At 40.4% G+C, this 19,901-nt stretch overlaps 1 protein-coding gene and 1 long non-coding RNA gene across 19 annotated transcripts in view; one reads left to right on the top strand and one right to left on the bottom strand.

Moving 5' to 3' along the window:
- plekha6 (pleckstrin homology domain containing, family A member 6) overlaps nt 1-6,304 on the top strand; it is a 118,458-nt gene extending 112,154 nt beyond the window's left edge. For 16 of the 17 annotated variants that reach the window (XM_077530550.1, XM_077530549.1, XM_077530562.1 and 13 more), the window contains 4 exons: nt 619-752; nt 969-1,117; nt 1,689-1,792; nt 6,179-6,304. In XM_077530550.1, coding sequence (XP_077386676.1) covers nt 619-752; nt 969-1,117; nt 1,689-1,774 — 369 coding nt within the window. In that variant the 3' untranslated portion in view covers nt 1,775-1,792; nt 6,179-6,304. The remainder of the gene's footprint in view (nt 1-618; nt 753-968; nt 1,118-1,688; nt 1,793-6,178) is intronic. The other variant, XM_077530547.1, reaches the window with a different exon arrangement.
- On the bottom strand, nt 798-19,452 carry LOC144024340 (uncharacterized). Of its 2 annotated transcripts, none has more exons than XR_013284742.1 (3): nt 19,117-19,452; nt 16,526-16,688; nt 798-1,168 (listed from the first exon to the last, which is right to left on the bottom strand). It is a non-coding gene; the product is annotated as an uncharacterized LOC144024340 (long non-coding RNA). The 2 variants fall into 2 exon arrangements; XR_013284743.1 differs by having other exon boundaries at nt 16,526-16,685.
- Nucleotides 19,453-19,901: the final 449 nt, after the last annotated feature.

Below are 19,901 nucleotides of genomic sequence, written 5' to 3'. Positions count from 1 at the left end.
TTTTACATTATAATTGTATTTATACTTTGTTCTATAGTCCATATATGTCTGTGATGCATTTATGACATCCAGCAATTTTTTTAAAATATTTACTTAACTCTTTTGACGGCCAAAAACGTTTAATGACGTATTCTAAAATCCTAATGAATGCTGCCAAAAACGTTAATTTAGGTTTATTACGTTTTGGTTTTGGCAGTGCAACGTCTTGTGCTGTGCTGCCGTGTCATTAAACAAAAAGTGTCAAAGCGTCAAAGTCACTGTTGTGCAAAAAAAAATGTATCTTTTCACAAAAAGCTTGTTTTTCTCTTAAAATTTTTGTATTTTCGCTTATGTCACTCAAATGGCCTAATTTCAAATGGTGATTACTAAAGAACGGAATAAGGTAGAAACATACTTTTTTTTTCCTCATGAAAGAATGGAATCCAATCTTTCATACGGTATTCACCATATTTATGTCATCATACCACACAATATTCTGTTTGCTTTGAAAGATGAGTAAAAATGCTCCAAATAGGCTGGTACCGTTGGGGTTTTTTGGATAACGTTTTGCAGTCAAAGAGTTAAAGACTGTGTACAGGACTGGACTTTTATATTAATACAATACATTGCAACTCCTAGCTAATGGCTCCAGACAAGGTTATTATCCCAGAGCGCTACCTGGATATGGAAGATAACACCCCTCTCAGCCCTGAGGAGCAGAAGGAAAAACAGAAAAAACTTGAGCGGATCAAGACCCTGATTGCCAAATCCAAGTATGTTCAGAACAGAATTTAATAAGTTCATTTTAAATTCCCACAACAAATCAACCACAGGCCCACATGCCTTAACTTGCCATGACAAAAATGTTTTCTGTTGTGCAATTATTGACCAAGAAGTTATTCATGATCATTGAATGAAAATACACGCAACATTTCAATTCCTTCTCACCTTTGTGTATTTTTTTTCTCACTTTGTTCACCTAATGTCAGTCTGCAAAATGTCGTTCCTGTCCTCGATGGTCCAGTAGAGGGCGGAGCATCAGTCAATTCCCAGCAGCAATTGCAAGAGCAGGAGAAGCGCATTGAGATTTCCTGTGCTCTGGCTGCTGAAGCCTCTCGTCGCAGTCGCCTTCTCTCGGGTGAGGATGCTCTCTCCCTTTAAACAGTCTTAGTAGCTGCTATCCTCAAACCTATTGTTAACACAAATCCATAAGAAAACTACAAACTATACAGTGAACAAAAATATTAATGCAACACTTTGGTTTTTGCAACCATTTTTTTGTGAGCTGCATGGACTCAAAGATCCAAAACATTTTCGACATACATAAAATGACATTTCCCCTCAATTATTGCTTACAAATCTGTCTAGATCTATTTTAGTGAGCATTTCTCCTTTATCAAGATCATCCATCCCCACCTCTCAGGTGTGCCATATCAAGATGCTGATTCGATTAGTAATTTGTGTCACAGCGGTAATCACTAGACACATTCAGTTGACCATGAATGGGTTGTAAAAGTGATTGAGAATTGTTTAAAATAGATGTACAACTCATGCATATTAACAGTCCGAACCTAAAGGATGTTTTGTGTTTGCATGTCACAATAATGGAGAAAATTACGTTTTTAGCGACACTCAAAGATTCCTCCTCTTCTTGATTTGCTGATATGATGTTTTCCGTTGCATTTATGCCTACCTTCATTTCACTCCAGCCCAGTGCGCCCCAGATCCCCCCACTTCCCCAACCAGCCTGCACCCTCCCCCTTCCTCTGCTGACTTCCCCACCTCCTCATTATGAATGCCTGAATCGGACCAGGTAAGTGACTGTTCACCACACCCAACCTCTGTTCAGCCCCGTTTCTTCTCACAGCTTGGCTTACTTTGTTTTACTGGCTGAAGAAGTTGAACAATTACAAAGTTAGATTGAATAGATGCACTTTTTCACATTCACTTTTCTTTAATGAAAATCAAGCAGTGTAGCACATACGTAGGTACTAATGTTTAGCACAAATGTATGTTGCTCAAAAACCTATGGTGCCTTCTCTGATGTACAATTGATATTATGATGTGATGAATGAATGATATTAATATCAGTGGCGAACGGTGACTTTTTCGAGTGGACATGCTGAAGTGTCACATGTGAGCGCCCGGCAAGGGCGCGATCGGAAAATTTTGGGGGTATTTTTATTATTAATTTCAGTATCAGATATTATTTTATACAACTATGTAGGTATAAAATTAAAGCGGAAATATTCAGGACTGACGCAGGTTGATACGCACACACTGTAATGTAACCAGCTCCGTGGTGCATAATATGACAAAATCACAATTTGCCAATTCGTTGGAATTTACAGTATTCGGAACTGACTCGTGCCCATGATGTGGGTTCAACCCGGGAGAAGGGAAAAAAATGACATCGCAGAAAAGCTGCAAGAGATTTCAACCAACAATAAAGTTTACTGACCTATTCGGACAGCCAGCTAGCCACTGATAATTCTTGTACATCCTTTCTTGAAAGTGAGGGATGAAATTCTTCCCCGTTTTGGTGACGACCACTTGAAATTATATTTTCGCTGGAGCATTCCTGGAGCGGGCCGGATGACCGCGGAGCACGGCTGACAACGCTGGAGCCTCCTCTAGCATGAAATCTGGCATTTGCCAGCCCTCTATCTCCGGGACGCAAAGCCACTGACTGCTAGCCAAGTAAGCTAATTATGCGCATGCGTATTGTTAGGCATGCAGCTTGACTGTCAGCCTTTTTGCCATTCAAAATTGCACTTACAGAAAAAACCTCTCGGAGCTATCAACTTTATTTCTCATTGCGCATGTGCGGAAGCTGTTGGCCTTCCGGTTTACAAAGCGGAGCTTCCTCTCGCGAGAGACCCGTTTATCGCGATGGTTCGTGCGTGTCAACTATCCGCTGTCAGCTTTCCAAAAAAAAAAAAAAAAGAAGTTATTTCAATTATTTTTTTGAAGGACTCAATGACTTGGGCATGTAGGCAAGCGCAACATTATTAGGACCACTCTCTACTGATTAATATTATTAACGATAGTATGGACCATAGATAATGAAATCCATGTCTTAAGAAATGTGACTTTAAAACTGTTGGGTTATTTGCTCACACAGTTGTTTACAATGTGGTGAACCTCTCCGTGGTTAAGGAATGAAGCTGCCGTTACTCACACAGTGAAACGCCAGCTAGGGGCGAGGCGGACACTCACTTGGTGTTTAATTCAAACAGACGCTTGCTTGCAGCGTTTTTTTTTGTTTTTTTTTGCTTGCGTCACCACAAAATCCACTTTCATCCATATTTTTGGCTTTAATTTTATTTCAGCCGAATATGCCTATTTTTGCCATTTTCGGACGAATTTTTTCGGTGGCCGAAAATTTGGTGCATCCCTACCCCTAATGTCTGATTCGTTTGCATTTTACCCAAACTTCATTCAAATATGGGACATAACGCGGCCTCAACCTTCAGCCTGGTACACGCTTAAGGATTAAAATAGATTTTTTATCTTTGTCAGACCCCATGCATAAAGATAAAAATATCGGGGATTTAACAATTTTGGTCATATTGTGTGCGGGGTGCTCAGACAATCTCATCACACACAAATATTAACTTCCACCATTGGTCAAGAATACAGTCCTCCGAGGGAAAACTCTTGCATAATCATAAACATGAAGATGACCAGGCACTTCCGGGTATGTGCCGATGATTGCCGAATTGTTTCCGAAGGGGACAGGAGACGGGAGCAATAAGCAAGCAAGAAGAATTGTTTATGTCTGCAAGGGAATAATTGCTTCAGAAAATAATTTCTGCCACCTGGGTAACCCACATTTATACAAAAGTGACATTGGGTAGGCCACCCTCAGAGCATATAGGCCAATCTTAAGACAGCTCACACATAAAGATAATCTTATAAGTAGTGCTGTCAAAGTTAAAGCGTTAACTAATTAATTAATCACAAAAAATTATCGCATTAGGGCGGCACGGTAGTCGAGTGGTTAGCACGTCCGCTTCCCAGTTCTGAGGTCTCCGGTTCGAGTCCAGGCTCAGACCTTCCTGGGTGGAGTTTGCATGTTCTCCCTGTGCCCGCGTGGGTCTTCTCCGGGTACTCCGGTCTCCTCCCACATTCCAAAGACATGCATGGCAGGTTAATTGGGCGCTCCGAATTGTCCCTAGGTGTGCGTGTGAGTGTGGATGGTTCTTCGTCTCTGTGTGCCCTGCGATTGGTTGGCAACCAGTCCAGGGTGTCCCCCGCCTACTGCCCAGAGCCAGCTGAGATAGGCGGCAGCAGCCCCCGCGACCCTTGTGAGGAATAAGCGGTCAAGAAAATGGATGGATGGATGGATGAATTATCGCATTAATCATTGTATTACCACAGATTAATCACACTATTCATTTTGACCGCAGATGATCCTTTTTAGCCGACAGCGTATGGTTACGTTAAAGGTAGCTGTTAGAGTTTGAGCAATAAACATAACTACATGCATTAAAGTAAAGCATTTAATAAATGTTTACATATGCCATCGGTTATTTTTTCCAATTTGAAATTGTACAAATAATTAATTGATTAGAAGAAGCAGGATGAGCGTGTGCAGTGAATATAAATTTTTGAAGACGTCCTCATAACATTAAATGTTGAAAAAATTAACATGACAGGTGCGCTTCAAATTTAGCGGGCTAAATATGTTGGGGGGGGGGGGGGGGGCATTTTTAAGTCAGTGATTAATCATGATTAATCAAAATTCCAAGATGTGATTAATCTGATTAAAAATTTTAATCGTCTGACAGCTCTACTTATAAGACATAAGATTGCATAAGATTCTTGGTTGGGAAGGGGCAAAATTGTGACAATAACAGCCCGATTTTCTTTATGTGTGTTCCCGGGTTTAATGGCAGAGGTCCAGCGGATCTAATGGCAATTGCACCAAAGCAGGGTACAACTACATATCATTATCCAGCCCAGTGAAAATCACCTCTATAGTATAGTGGCCATCCTGCATACAAATATCCATCCATCCATTTACTACCGCTTATCCGAGATCGGGTCGCGGGGGCAGCAGCTTTAGGAGGGAAACCCAGACCTCCCTCTCCCCAGCCACTTCAACCAGCTCCACCGGCAGGATCCCAAGGCGTTCCCAGGGCAGCCGAGAGACATAGTCTCACCAGCGTGTCCTGGGTCGACCCCGGGGCCTCCCGCCGGAGGGACATGCCCGGAACACCTCCCCAGGGAGGCGTCCAGGAGGCATCCGAACCAGATGCCCGAGCCACCTCAGCTGGCTCCTCTCGCGGAGGAGCAGCGGCTCGACTCTGAGTCCCTCCCGGATGACCGAGCTTCTCACCCTATCTCCAAGGGAGAGCCCGGACACCCTGTGGAGGAAACTCATTTCAGCCGCTTGTATCCGGGATCTCGTTCTTTCGGTCACGACCCACAGCTCGTGACCATAGGTGAGGGTTGGAACATAGATCGATTGGTAAATCGAGAGCTTCGCCTTTTGGCTCAGCTCTTTCTTCACCACGGCAGACCGATACAGAGTCCGCATCACTGCACCGATCCGCCTGTCGATCTCCCACTCCATCCTACCCTCACTCGTGAACAAGACCCCAAGATACTTGAACTCCTCCACTTGGGGCAGGATCTCATCCCCGACCCGGAGATGACACGCCACCCTTTTCCGACTGAGGACCATGGTCTCGGATTTGGAGGTGCTGATCTTCATCCCAACCGCTTCACACTCGGCTGCGAACCGCTCCAGTGAGAGTTGGAGATCCCGGCTTGATGAAGCCAACAGTACCACATCATCTGCAAAAAGCAGAGATGCAATACTGAGGCCACCAAACCGGAACCCCTCAACGCCTCGGCTGCGCCTAGAAATTCTGTCCATAAAAATTATGAACAGAATCGGTGACAAAGGGCAACCTTGGCGGAGTCCAACCCTCACTGGAAATGAATCCGACTTACTGCCGGCAATGCGGACCAGACTCTGGCAACGGTCGTACAGGGACCGAACAGCCCGTATCAGGGGGCCCGGTACCCCGTACTCCCGAAGCACCCCCACACACAAGCAGAAATATCGAGATAACCAAACCCTCTGGGGAATTAATGACAGTGGTCGATACCAATGGACACGGAGGTCATCTTAAAATGTATCCCTTTTGATGTATTTTTGTTTTTTCTTGACTTCTTGCTTCAACAGCTCAAGCCCTGTCTGCTGTCAAGTTTGATGGAGCATCTTTTTGAGGACTTACTGTGTGACAATGAAGATTACCTCATACAAACAAAGTGACATTAACTTTTTTAAGCAGCTGATCCAACAAAAGCATGGCAAGCTGTCAACACCCCGATGAGGAAACAGTGCACCTCTACGTCAAAGGAGTCGACACAGACTTAAAGATCAACACCCCAACATTCAAGTCATCATATTCTTTAGCTTATCTACAAACCAATGGCCAGTATACTGTATGTTCCTTAGGGCAGTACAAGAGCTCTAAAGTGTAATATATCTCGTAATTCAAAACGTGTAATATGTCAAAGTAATGTAGCTCAGGACAAAGTAGAGATTACTAGTGGACTATAGGTGAAAGAAAGTTAGCACACTAAGGTTGAAATCTTGAACAATTTACATTAAAACAAAATAATTTATGTTCAAGATTTTAAAGTGGTCAATGACACTTCACACCCTGAACGAGAACACTACAGTTCTTTCAGTTCCAAACAGTTTTTAGGGAGTTTTGGCATTTGACTACAATGACAGTCATCGGAAGGTTGCGTACCGACCGGACAAAAAGCTTTTTAGTCATTGTGAAAATTAAATTATCTCATGAATTGCGGTGATGCCTGATCAATTCAAAGCCTAGCATTTTTAACTTCATATAATAATTTATAATTTATATGTAGCCTTTCATGTGACCCAAAGATGTTTAAGAAATTTGTCAGGTAAGTTTTCCTGTTTCATTGACATGGATAGGAGAACGGAGCTGCACATTTACCCGCATTCACATTAATGACACAGTGGTTTTTTTTGTTTGTTTGTTTGTTTGTTTCTCCCCCCTTCTTAACAAAAAGTTTGTTATTCCGTTTGGGCCTTGGATTAAAAAAAATGTGCAAGGCTAATGTTTAATAGATATATGGACTTTAGACCACAAATCTGTCCATCAAGTAAGCATTTGTCCATGGTCATCATCTCCACTTCTGGTGGAGATACCTTGAGCCAAATTTTAAAGGAACACACTGTTTATTAAAAACTTACCAGGTATTTTTTGAAATGGTTAATTTCAACTTGTCCCTGGAAAAAAAAAAACTCAATTTATGTGGAGCGATTATGATATTATAGTACTTTTTTTTGCATCGTCATTGACTGGAATTGATGATTGATGGAAGTGCCCACCTTTTCTGTAACCTGGCAATAGCGTGCTGGACATGCGCTTTACTCAAGTGAGTTCTCCGCAATAGCCATCTGGTATGTCTCCGCAGTAATTTGGTCGGGAAAGGCAGGACATTGTGTACAATAATTCGAGCTGATTGGACGATGCGTTATTCTACATGTTTGTTTTTACCAATCACGGACATGGGTGAAAATTTCGTCTTCGTTCTTGCCGAAAAGGGGAAAAGCACGAACATCTTACCAGCTAGAAATGCACGAAGCGCCCCTCGCTCCTCAACATTCAACAAGGAAACAGTGAGTAATTCTGCAAGAACCGAAGTAATTGCCGTGTCCATTCGTCCATGTTAGGTTTGTTTGTTAGCCCTGGCGTTGGCACTGGCTTCCTGGTTTCGTCACAGTTGCATATCCCACCCCCAAACACAGTGTCGCTCTGTGATTGGTCCGAAACACGGCGAATATCAGCGGAAGCGGTACAAGATGTATTCTCCGGGGTTTCACAAATACCGTGAGAATTAATTTTGCGAGAGCAAGGTTACCGTTTCTGTGCTTCAGCACTTTCAGCGAATGCTTGATAAGGCGAACCCTTGAAAAAATGCATAGACTGAGCACTGAGTGAAGCAGGATTACTACTGTTGATCGCGGTGAGTACACACGGTTCTTCTTCATCCGTTTATTTTTGTGAGGCTTCACATTATCAAACATTCTCTGAAAGTGCTGAAGCACACTCCAAAAGGTAGGCACTTCCATCAATCATCAATTCCAGTCAATGACGATGCCCACCTTTGCTTTGTTAAATTAAGTACAGTTTTGGCCATGTTTGGACAGTCATGTGATCATCATGACATATCGCGTGCTATAAACACACAAAGAATAACATGGCTGCCAGTGACTACAAAGAGACTCATGAGTAATTATTGCATCACACGGCCATCAAAGGTGGAATTAGACCCTATAGCAAAGTAGCACTTCTCCAAAAGCAGTACAGGCACGGGGGACTTGCCAAAGATTTGTGCCCATCCTAAAGTGAAGATGGATGGCTCGATAAGTGCGAAACATTCAGCCAGCCCATAGTGAGTAGAAGCTAGCGTCTGCAAGTTGCATATTACAGAGGCTCATGTTACCAGTCAAGTCACCATTGACATTACTCACGCTGGAAATGTAAGTTGCGGACGGTCCCAATTTTGGACGGTAAACATACGGCTCACTTTTACTCTGCTCAGCCAGCGACATGTTATTGTGCTCAGCGCTTACCCCACATTAGGGAGGCCACGCCCCAACCCCACACGGAAGGACACGAAACCTGACGTGCTGAGGATTACTCCAATCAGAATTGGCGCAGTATTTTTCTTGCCCATTACGTCAGCAAACTCCCATTCAGATGAACAAAGGCGGCTGTTGTTTACGCACCGGATATAATCACCATCATGACAAGGATAATGGCATTGCCCATGGTATGTTCTTATTTTGATACGTAATCAGTTAAAAAAAAAAAAAAATTAAAAAAAAACACGATTCAGGGAATAAGATGCCAGAGCTATCTGCACTTTTATTCTTTATACACAATGCCTAATTGAATACTGGAAAAATATTCATAAGTGGTGTGTTCTTTTAATGAGGCTAAAGGACCTGATCACGACAATACTTAAAGCCTTAAGTTTAAAAAAAATAAAAATATTACGCAACTGTCTGTGATGTACGACGGCGTATTAGGGCCACATACAAATATATATATATATATATATATTTTTTTTATGGGGCGGGAACAATATGACGAGAAAAAAGTGGAAAATTTGCCAGTTTTTTAATATGACAAGAAAAAAAGTGGCAAATTTGCCACTTTTTAATATGACGAGAAAAAAAGTAGCAAATTTGCCACTTTATAAACTGGCAACTATATTGTTAATCTCTGCTAAAGCAATTAATATCTCCTTGTTTGAAAACCCGACCGAAAAGTACATTTTAAGGAGTGCTTCCGCCGTAGAGATTTTGCAAACTGTGACTTGTGTAGCGTGACATATGCGTTTCCTTTCTGCCGACACAAGCAGCCGCACGGCGAGAGAAAAAAAGTGGCAAATTTGCCACTTTTTTTCTCGTCATATTAAAAAGTGGCAAATTTGCCACTTTTTTCTCGTCATATTAAAAAGTGGCAAATTTGCCACTCTTTTCTCGTCATATTGACCCCGCCCTCTAAAAAAAATATAGATTTGCACGTGGCCCTAATACGCCGTCATAGTGATGTGTAGCTCCTCCATACATTTATTAAAAACATATTGTACATACATATAATACTGTTCAAGAAATTAACCCAGTGATTGTCTACACATATACTGTACGTTTAGAACGTTGGTTATTTGTTTAAATGTAGTAAGATACACACGTTCAATGAAAATAGAAGTGACCTTAGAAGTGGAACTCAAAAATTAGCTAGGAGGAAATACAGTATCTACAAAATACTGCCTCATAAGAAAATGGTAACGTTTCATGGAAACATACAGTGCCATATGTCTAAAATGTGTGCGCATTTGATACGTTTTTGATCACTATGGTCACATTCATGATCATTTACATGCCATGAGTTACTACGCACGGTGGGGGGAAAAAAGTTTTGAAAGATAAATTTTGTGCCAATAATTCTAAAAACTCCAAAATGGCCATCATAATTTGATCAATTCCTTGATTTTAATTGAATCAATGCACATAAGAAAACAAACTGGTCAAATATAAATACTTATAAATAATGTATAGTTGCACATTTTTGGAGTTTATTTTCATTTACTATGGCACTTATTTCTTGTCAATTTATAGCTTTAAGGGACTCAACTAAAGCCAATCAATTCCAGTAATTTTTTGATTAAAATTCTTTCAAGTTGTGCTCACATTTCAAATGTTCAATTAAACATGCAATTTTTTGTGTCAAGCTGCTTCTTAAATGTAGATACGTGGGAGCATGACTTTACAGCCATATGAATGATTCAGTCAAGTTAATATGATGTGTTCATACTTCATATTGATGCGAAATATAAAATGTAATTGATCGCACTTCAAACTACCTTATTAAAGCAGGATCAATCAAAGGTAAAATTAAGCAAATTTAATCTGTTTAACATGCCCCTCTTTTTTCTTGTTTAGCGCTACCCATAACATTTTCATTTTCCTTTATGCACCTCAATGTCCAAGTGGCCTGTCTTTGTAGAACCAGATTTCAAGCAAACGTGACAAAAATTGTGGGAAATTAATTTTCTGCTGTAAGCAGTGATGCTCCTCAATAAGCAAAAACGAAAAAGATTTATTAGATTATCTATATATTTTTTTTCATTTTTTTTAAGAAAGGGAATATGCTCAAAAATGACAGTACATATATTTTTAGATGCATGGAAAGACAATAACAAGATGCAATTTTTACACTTTTCATCAACAAAAGATTTGTTTTAAGTTTGTTGCTCTTTTGGAATGAAAATAGATTGATATTTTTCAATAATTGGAATCTGACATGCGGCAAGTGGTTTTGAATATTGGTATGTCATATTCACAGCTGAAAATGAACAGTTTGTATTTGGGCCCAATTGTTAAATAATAATTGGCAGGTTTATATGGTATTTTCCAAATCTATTAGGTTGTCATTCTACTACGGCATAACAACTGCTACTTTGAGTGGGGAAAATCTACAAACTGCTTAAACTATGCAAAAGTTTAAAAAAAAAAAAAAAAAAAAAAAAAAAAGACAATATGCTTGCTGACAGAAAACTTTGCAATAAAGTGAATGTATTCAAATGTCTTTTTCCAGATGCTTTAGAACTCATCACAGTATTTTGTATGATAAAATATGTCTTGTTTGGAATGAATATACAGTACATATGTATGCTCATAATTTAACTCCACTTGCTAAAGAGGTATTTCACTGCCAAAAACACAGACTACTGAGGTGAAATCTGCTTATCATCAATAAGCGCATTCATTATGACGATAATGATGATAATGCTCTTAAGTCTTGCTGTATGTCTAAATAAACTGTTTTAAAAAAAATTACTTTTGTCTTTTCATGTTTAAGATTAGACAATGCAAACCCTTCACATACAAACTATTAGACAGGTGGCTAGAACTACCTTCAGAGGTTTCCTCCCATATTCCAAAACATTCTCTTAACGAAAGTCTCTAAATTGTCTGTAGGTGTGATTGTGAATGGTTGTTTGTCTACATGTGCCCGGTGCCTGGCTGGCGACCAGTTGAGCGTGTACACTGCCTCTTGCTTAAAGTAAGGTGGGATTGGTTTCATCTCACTATAGAAAATGGATGGATTTCACAGTTTTCTGCAGAGAAGTCCCAAATGTTTGTGCTAGCTTACTAGAACACCAGTGGTGGCTGGTCACTATAGACCCTTTCGTGGCCTACGTCACGATGACGTCACAGTGTTTACTGGAGGCAAAAACAACCACTGGAGGCAACGAAGTGCAGCTAGAAGTAAACAACGCTGGTTGTCTGTAGAAAATGTCGTCTTGTTGTGTTTTTTGGTTGTCAGAACCTTAAAAGCACCAACAAAAACTTGACATTCTATCGCATCCCAGCCTCTGCCAGTCAGAGTAATCGCAGACCAGCCATCTCGATTAGTTAAACGTGATTAGACGAAAGGACTGAACTGAGGCTATCATTAACAATGCTCGTTTTTGCAGCGCACACTTCATATCAGGTAAGATTTAACTATTAGCTTCAGCCTGGACAATGATGTGGGCGAGAATTAGTTGTGATTGAAATTACTTAAGTTAGTCATTATTTGTGGGATTCTTTTTACATGCACCGACTTACAAAAAGTCCGTTTTTACATGCTACATGCGCGAATGCTAACCGCTAGCTAACCAAACGTTAGCTGTATGTTTCAGTTTTGTTGAGGAGAAAGCCGCCACAATGGTTCCGATAACTTCTTGTCAAATTTTTGTAGGAGAGGTACATTCCTCGTATATCCTCGTCTTCTGTCCCTGTCGTTGACTTGGCAGAACTTGCGACCACACGACACAAAAGTCCTCGCTCAAGTTCTTATATTCTAAATTTTCAACATGTCCATTCAAGACGTAGTTTTAGACATCTAATGATTTACAGGCTTCAGTTTATCTTTAGTATAAACAGTTTTTCTAGAAGGTAGATTTAAATGTCCGGCTATTGCACGGTGGGTAGTCCCGTTAAATCATCTATCCAGTGCGTGAGTGCGTAGGGGTCAGTAAATATCGTCCCATCAGTCAGAGTTAACTTTTTAAAGAAACATTCACGGTCATGGGGAGTCATTTTACTCACATATTACCTCAAATGGCCATTTTCCACGTCCATTCCGACGTGAACTTTCTGTGAAAATATGCTGACCGGTGTTAGAACCACATGCCACTGAGGTGTTTTTGCCTCCAGCTAAGCCCCGCCCTTTAAATTGAGTCACATTGTTTACAAACTCTGAAGGGGTCTATAGAGGGCTCTAGCACATATGCTTTAAAGGGGCTGTCTGCCGGATTCACTCAGGAAAATGCACTTTTTAAATATAGGATGTACACACTTTAACTTTCTCACAGTCTACACATCTGTGTTCGTTAATCCAGGAACTCGTGCAGTCCACATTGAAGTTATTGAGTCAATGTCCACCTCATCCTTAATAAATGCACTCAGAAGATTTTTTGCCATTAGAGGGCCTTCCAAAGTTTTCAGATCAGATCGTGGCACAAATTTTATCGGAGCATGCAGAGAGTTACAGTTTAACACCGACGATTCTGAGATTAAAAATTACCTCAACAACGAAGGCTGCACATGGACGTTTAACACGCCACACTCATCACATATGGGTGGTTCTTGGGAAAGAATGATAGGCACTGCACGCCGCATTTTAGATGGAATGTTATTGCAGCTAGGTCCTACACGTCTCACCCATGAAGTCCTCACAACTCTAATGGCGGAAGTTATGGCAATCATCAATGCTCGGCCATTGATCCCTCTAACTACAGATCTAGACTCACCCACTCTGTTGACTCCATCTATGCTTCTAACGCAAAAAGCAACGTCCATGTCAGCTCCTCAATGGCGGAGCCAGAGGGGGGGCCGGGGTGGCACGTGCCCCTGCTGAAATGTGATTGGACCCAGCAGACGCCAAAAGATTGACATATCACGCCACCGGCGCAGTGACGTCGCACGCCTTGCCGATGCAGCCTCCCAGCATTTTTTTCAAGCAGACGCCTACTAATTGTTATGCCCCTCCTGAACAGTGGCTGGCGCTACTTACGACAAAGCATTATAATCCACCTCACTAGGAGTCTGGAGAAGGAGAATCATCTGTTTTAAGGAGCAGTCTCCTGAGTACCGAGAATGCATGTTGGCGTTTGGCTATATCATGTTTGTTTGCCTGTGAGACGTGAGTGACTGTTTAAAATAACTTTTATGTTCAGATTATGGGTGTCAAAATTGTCACGTTATTATCTCGTTAACTTAAAGTGCCTTTAACGGCACTATATTTTTTTTTTTTAACGCTCGATTAACGACCGCTCCTTATTTGGAAAGCCTCTACTCAGGGAATTCTAGTCACCACGCAGTAGAAACGTCCACGTCAAAACTACCCAATAGAAAAGCACTGGAGCTAAAATACAGTGTTTAAGGGGCAGAATATAGGTGGAGGAGCCATTTGGACTGTGTCTCACCACTACCACCCGTGCCTTGCTTTGAAAGAACGCACTCGTTTAGCCGTTGCGTTCGCACCGAGCACCAAGAGGCATCCATGGGCACTCTGAAACCCCTGTGAGAGTAAAGAGCCGAATGGATGCCGTCTTGACAGTTGGAGTGAGCCCAATCCTATTTATCTTTAAATGTGAGGCGTATTTTATTCAGCATCTCCACAAAATATCTCATCAAGGTGAAAGTGAAACTACCGATGTGTTTGCTGTAACAGTAGAGCGGCCTCAGCTGCGTCTCGCATCCGAGAACTTAACAAAATAAAAGCGTCCGACGTCATTAAAAGGAGTCACTATAACACAATTTAGCAGTAATAAATTAAATGATACTGCCTAATGTGTGGGGATTGGCGTCAAGTTGTATTTTACAATTTTAAAATGTGCAGAAACTCGTAAGTTACTTATTGTTTAAAATTACAGCGCTATTTATTAATAGAACAATGAAAAGAACACATCGGTCGTTTCTGGTTCCTGTGCAGTAAAAATTCGTCATTTTACAATGCACATCCTATTTCACTTCACAAAATAAAAGCCTAGAGCGAATGCATATATTTGTGGGGATTGTGTTGTATTTTACAGTTTTAAAAATGTGCATAATTTCACAAGTTACTTCATGTTAAAAATTAGGCAGCTCCTAATATGAAAAGAGAAATGCATTGAGCTTTCACTATTGTCTTACAAATGCAATTATACCATGTTGTAGTGATAGAAAAATGACCAAAACAAATCAGTCACGCTTTGGTTTGGTTTTACAGTACAGCACATATTTTTTTATTTTTTTTTTACTTTTTTTTCTTGAATTGTTATGAAATTACTCTATCAATGAATTTTTTAATTCTTTTAATTGAATTGTGATGAAATTACTCTATCAATGACTTTAAAAAAACAAACATTGAAATTGTACATTTTATTGTAAATGTAGGTATAAATTGAGATATAAAATGTGCAATTAATGTGTGATTAATAGTCAGTTAATTATTGAAGTAATGCGATTAATTATGATTACAAATTTTAATCCACTGACACCTCTAGTTCAGATAGATTGTTTTGGACGGACATCAATAAGCAACGTAGTTTTGTGCAAGCTAAAAATAAGTATGTTGTTGTTGTTATGCAATACAATAGCACCCTCCAATGGTTGAAAGTTCAAACAGACACTAACTGACGTTTGCATTTACAGGTAGAAGTGGAGGATTTATTAACATTATTATTAATTAATCACATTAATAAATTATGTGGTTGTAAATGAAGTAGTAGTTGGAGTAATAAATTTATTTTTCATCGGGTGTGTGGAAAATGAAACGACAAGGAGAGTTTGGCACTTAGACAGCATCTTTAGTCATACTGTAATACAAATTTGCATTATGTTCATATTATAATGTTATGTTGATAAAAGTACTGTAATTGCATGAATACAGTATCTGCGTGTGCGTGCAAGTTCATTCAAGTTAAACAGTGCTGAATTATTATTTTTGTACATTTTATACATTCTTAATAAATGGCACATTATGTGCAAAAATCTCCCCTGTGCTTAATATGTACTTAAATATATTTGAACTTCGATAGAGACTCCGATTTAAATAAATTTTCATGAAAACAAATTTGGCATCATCTTTGGATGAAGTATCCTTGCCCCCCCCCCCCCCCCCCCCCCTATTTATAAAAGTCTGGCTCCGCAACTGCCGGACGGAACATTTGACTTAAACGATATGTACAAAAAACAATACCCTCTAGTGGTGAAGTGCGTATTACGCTTGATTCATTTGAGTTGACGTCAGACACTCCTGGAGAGCAACACACACACGCTGGAGCGTTGGCCTACGTAAGGCTGTAAGTAATTATTTGTGTTCATTTGTATAAACTTTATTCAAGCTATAAAAAAGCCAATAAAGTTCGGTTGAAGGTTTTGTACAAAATGGTGTTAAAAACGAGTCAGTGAAGACATTAGCATCCGTTAGCCTTTTATGCTAGTGGACTTGAGCTAACTATGTTAGCGTACCTTAGTTATGTTGTTTAATTTATTTAACTTATTGGTGATTATTATTTCTTTACATTTGTGATTGGATTGATAGTACTGTGCTAATGTGCTGTATTGTATTTTTGTTTCAGTTTTACAGTTAATTAAATAAAAAGATAAAAACTACAAAAGACATCTCATCTGTTAACTGTCTGTGTAGCTGGATATAGCAGACACGTCTCGTGAGGACAGAACATTGGTGATTTCGTCCTAAACCCCCCCCCCCCCAGCCTGTATTTTGCCATTTTGTGTTTGTTTTGTAAACAGTGGGGCGTTTCTGTGGAAAGACCAGCCAATCGCAGAGCGGTGGGGTGGCGTGTCGCAAACGGGGCCGGGCGAACGTGTCAGCTGCATGACGTCACTCCCGCGGCAATTTGAAAGCATGCACGGATTATTATTATTTTTTTTCCACTCACTCACTCACTCACTCACTCACTCACAGAAGCTTACGTGTGTGAATGAGTGAGTGAAAGAAAAAAAATAATCCACTGTTGAATTCAGCCTGCATTGGACCACATGGTTGTGGCTGCGGCACCACGGGAAACTGCATCCACCAGTTAGGCATGGCCAGGATCTGCGATTGAATGGCGGGAAAGCATGACTGTTGCACCTGCTGACACAAAGAGAGAAACTCAAAGTTATTATCCAAATGACTAATTGAACAACAAGCTCATCTGATGAATTAACCTATTCTATGGCTGCTCTATTATGAAGAAAATACTTATCATGAACCATTTGGTGATAACTGAAATCACAATTAGGACAACCATCTGTTTTTTTTTGGTACAAAACAAGAAAATGTTTAAACTTAACATGAAAGAAAATATTAAGACTAATGCATTTCTTTGAAACACTATATAATTACCTGAGTTCCTTTTGATCCCAAAAACATTTATTAGTTATTTGAAAATAAGAAGGTGCAAAGACATACCGGTACATACACAACTCGAAAAAAAAGTACACAATACACAAAACAGTTTTAATTTTTAATTGTAATTGTTCGCAAATATAATTTATATTTGTGGGGGGAAAAAAAGTATTTTTTTTGTTTTTTTACTTTGAAGTAATCCATCCATCAATCCATTTTCTTGACCGCTTATTCCTCACAAGGGTCGCGGGGGGTGCTGGCGCCTATCTCAGCTGGCTCTGGGCAGTAGGCGGGGGACACCCTGGACTGGTTGCCAGCCAATCGCAAGGCAACTTTGAAGTAATGCATAAACGTTATTTGCGTCACGCAAACTCCGTGTGGCTATTTACGCTGGCGTTAGTGAATTAGACGCTGCATATCAATGAGTCTTATTTGCATTGGGGTGGGCATATTTTGCGTCAAATGTATGCAAATTTCCTAATTTACATATGCGCAAATAACACCGGTGCACGCTTGTAAAAAGAGGAAGGAGAAACTGTGAAGGTAATTGATGAATCATCAACTCACTATGGAGCTAAATATGATGCAAAAGTAACTCGTAAAAAAAAAATGTGTACCTGTAGAAAAAAGTTGACATTTTTATTTGTAAAAGGCGTGATTTACCTGTAAAAAAAAATGTACGTAAAAAAAAAAATTGTGCGTAAAAAAAATGTACCTGTAAAAAAAATAGAAAAGGTGTACTTAAAAAAAAAAAAAAAAAAAAAAAAAAAAAAGGACGTTAAAAAAAATTGGACGTAAAAAAAAAATTGGACGTGTTTAAAAAAAAATAAAAATTGTACCTGTAGAAAGTATTTTGTATCTGTAAAAATCACAATTTGTACCTGTAGAAATGACAAATTGTAGTCAAAGAAGTCGCCACTAGGAGTCACAAGTGTTTTTTCTGCTGCTGTCCAGTCACGGGACTTTTGCTCCAAATCTGACGCCGAGAAATGTAGCAGAACGATTCGTACTCGTAGAGCTCCGTGATTTGCCCGTCTTTGGAAGGGGGCGGGCTCTGGAGGATTTGGGAGTGGGCTGAAGCTCAACCTCATTGGTTCAGCGAACGACAGTGGGTTGATCTCAAAAGAGGTCACGTTATTCTCATTAGTATGCAAGAGGTCTCAAACAAACAGAGTAGCAACACGAGTGTATGGTCATTTTGGAAGAAGAGGACGTCGCAGGCGTGAAAATGTCAACATGCTTCAATATACCAACACAGTGTGGAGCAGCTTAAACCTTGGTTGACATGCAGAAACCTCAAAGTGGGCATCTACTGAGTAACATGCAATAGCGATTTACTGTTGGGCTATTGTATTTCAGAAAAAAAAAAGAACATCTTGCTTTGAAACAAAAATTAAAACAGTATGAAAGCGAGAGGCGGCATGGCTGGATGACTGGTTACCATGTTCACTTCCCAGTGCTGAGGACGCAAGATCAACTCCAGGCTTTGGGCTTCCTGGGTGGAGTTTACATGTTCTCCCCATGCCTGACGTTGCGTTGTCAAAGAGAGTAAACCATTTCCAACACTTTAAATTGATCAATAATCCATAACTTTAACACCCACACATGTGAACTGACCAATGGTATGTACATATGGAAAAATCTGAATTTAAACCTCTTGACATAGGTTTCAGCCCGATGGCAGCGATATGAAATAATAAACTTCAAAACACATTTCAAACACTTAAAATAATCTTCCCTCACTTAACAATTCACTGAACAATTTATTCTCTCACTTTCATCCATCCATCCATCCATTTCCGTAACCGCCGACACCTTACAAGTGTCACAGCGGTGCAGCCTATCCCAGCTGGCTACGGGCAGTAGGGGGGGTACACCCTGAACTGGTTGCCAGGCAGGCACTCAGAGACGAACACCCCTCTACACTCACAAGCACACCTAGGGACAATTTAGAGTGTGCAATCAACCTGCCATGCATGTCTTTGGAAGGTGGGAGGAGACCAGAGTACCCGGAGAAGACCCACGCAGACATGCAAACATGCAAACTCCACCCAGGAAGGCCAAAGCCTGGACTTGATCTTGCATCCTCAGCACTGGGAGGCGAACGTTTGTTTAAATTTTGGATGATAATTGATAAAAATAAGAAAAGTAAATGTTTCCTCAAACTACTCACGTTTGTCTCTGTCCAGTCTGTCGTGTGGAGCTCAAATCCACAAGTTGAACAAATTCCCTTTAGGTGAGTCATTCTGATTCGTTGGCCAAGTGTAACTTTGCTGAAGTTGACCTCCCTCCAATGTACAACTTTCACCTCTGCTCCCTCCTGAAATAAAAATGTCCAACAATTGTAGATTTAGCCTCTAATATTTAAAGGTATAGTTTTCTTTGGATGAATGTTAAGAATTGTTTGGCAAAAATTTAAGCCGGATGCCCTTCCTGTCATGATCTGTACTGTCAGGCTGTGCTCTCAGGTTATGTTTTACTTGCAGTAGCAGCCTGACCAGTGGATGGGTCCCAGGAGACGCACACCTGCAATCACTTCACAATTAGTGTGTGTGTGTGTGTGTGTGTGTGTGTGTGTGTGTGTGTGTGTGTGCGTGCGTGCGTGCGTGCGTGCGTGCGTGCGTGTGTGTGTGTGTGTGTATAAGGCAGCTGAAGTCATAGTCACTTGTCGGACTATTTGCTTTGCTCACCTCCTTAGCCCAACTGTAGTCTCGACTTTCTGACCTTGATCCTGCTCCTCGACCACGTTTAGCCTCGCCCGTTTTGATCTTGCTTCTGTGGTTTTTCTGTAAGTACTTTTACCTGTTGATTACGATTTTTCTTGCTGCCCTTTTTGTGTGTGTAGATTACCGCGTTTTGACGTGCGCTTTTTGTTCTTCTCGTTCCTTGCATTTGCAAGTGATTTCAGTTGTACTTTGTTCATTGTGTGCTCTTTGTGTAATAATTAAATTTTTGTGT

The sequence above is a fragment of the Festucalex cinctus genome, chromosome 8, assembly GCF_051991245.1.
Source record: "Festucalex cinctus isolate MCC-2025b chromosome 8, RoL_Fcin_1.0, whole genome shotgun sequence".
Taxonomy (NCBI): Eukaryota; Metazoa; Chordata; class Actinopteri; order Syngnathiformes; family Syngnathidae; genus Festucalex; species Festucalex cinctus.
This window is presented reverse-complemented; position numbering and strand designations above follow the sequence as displayed.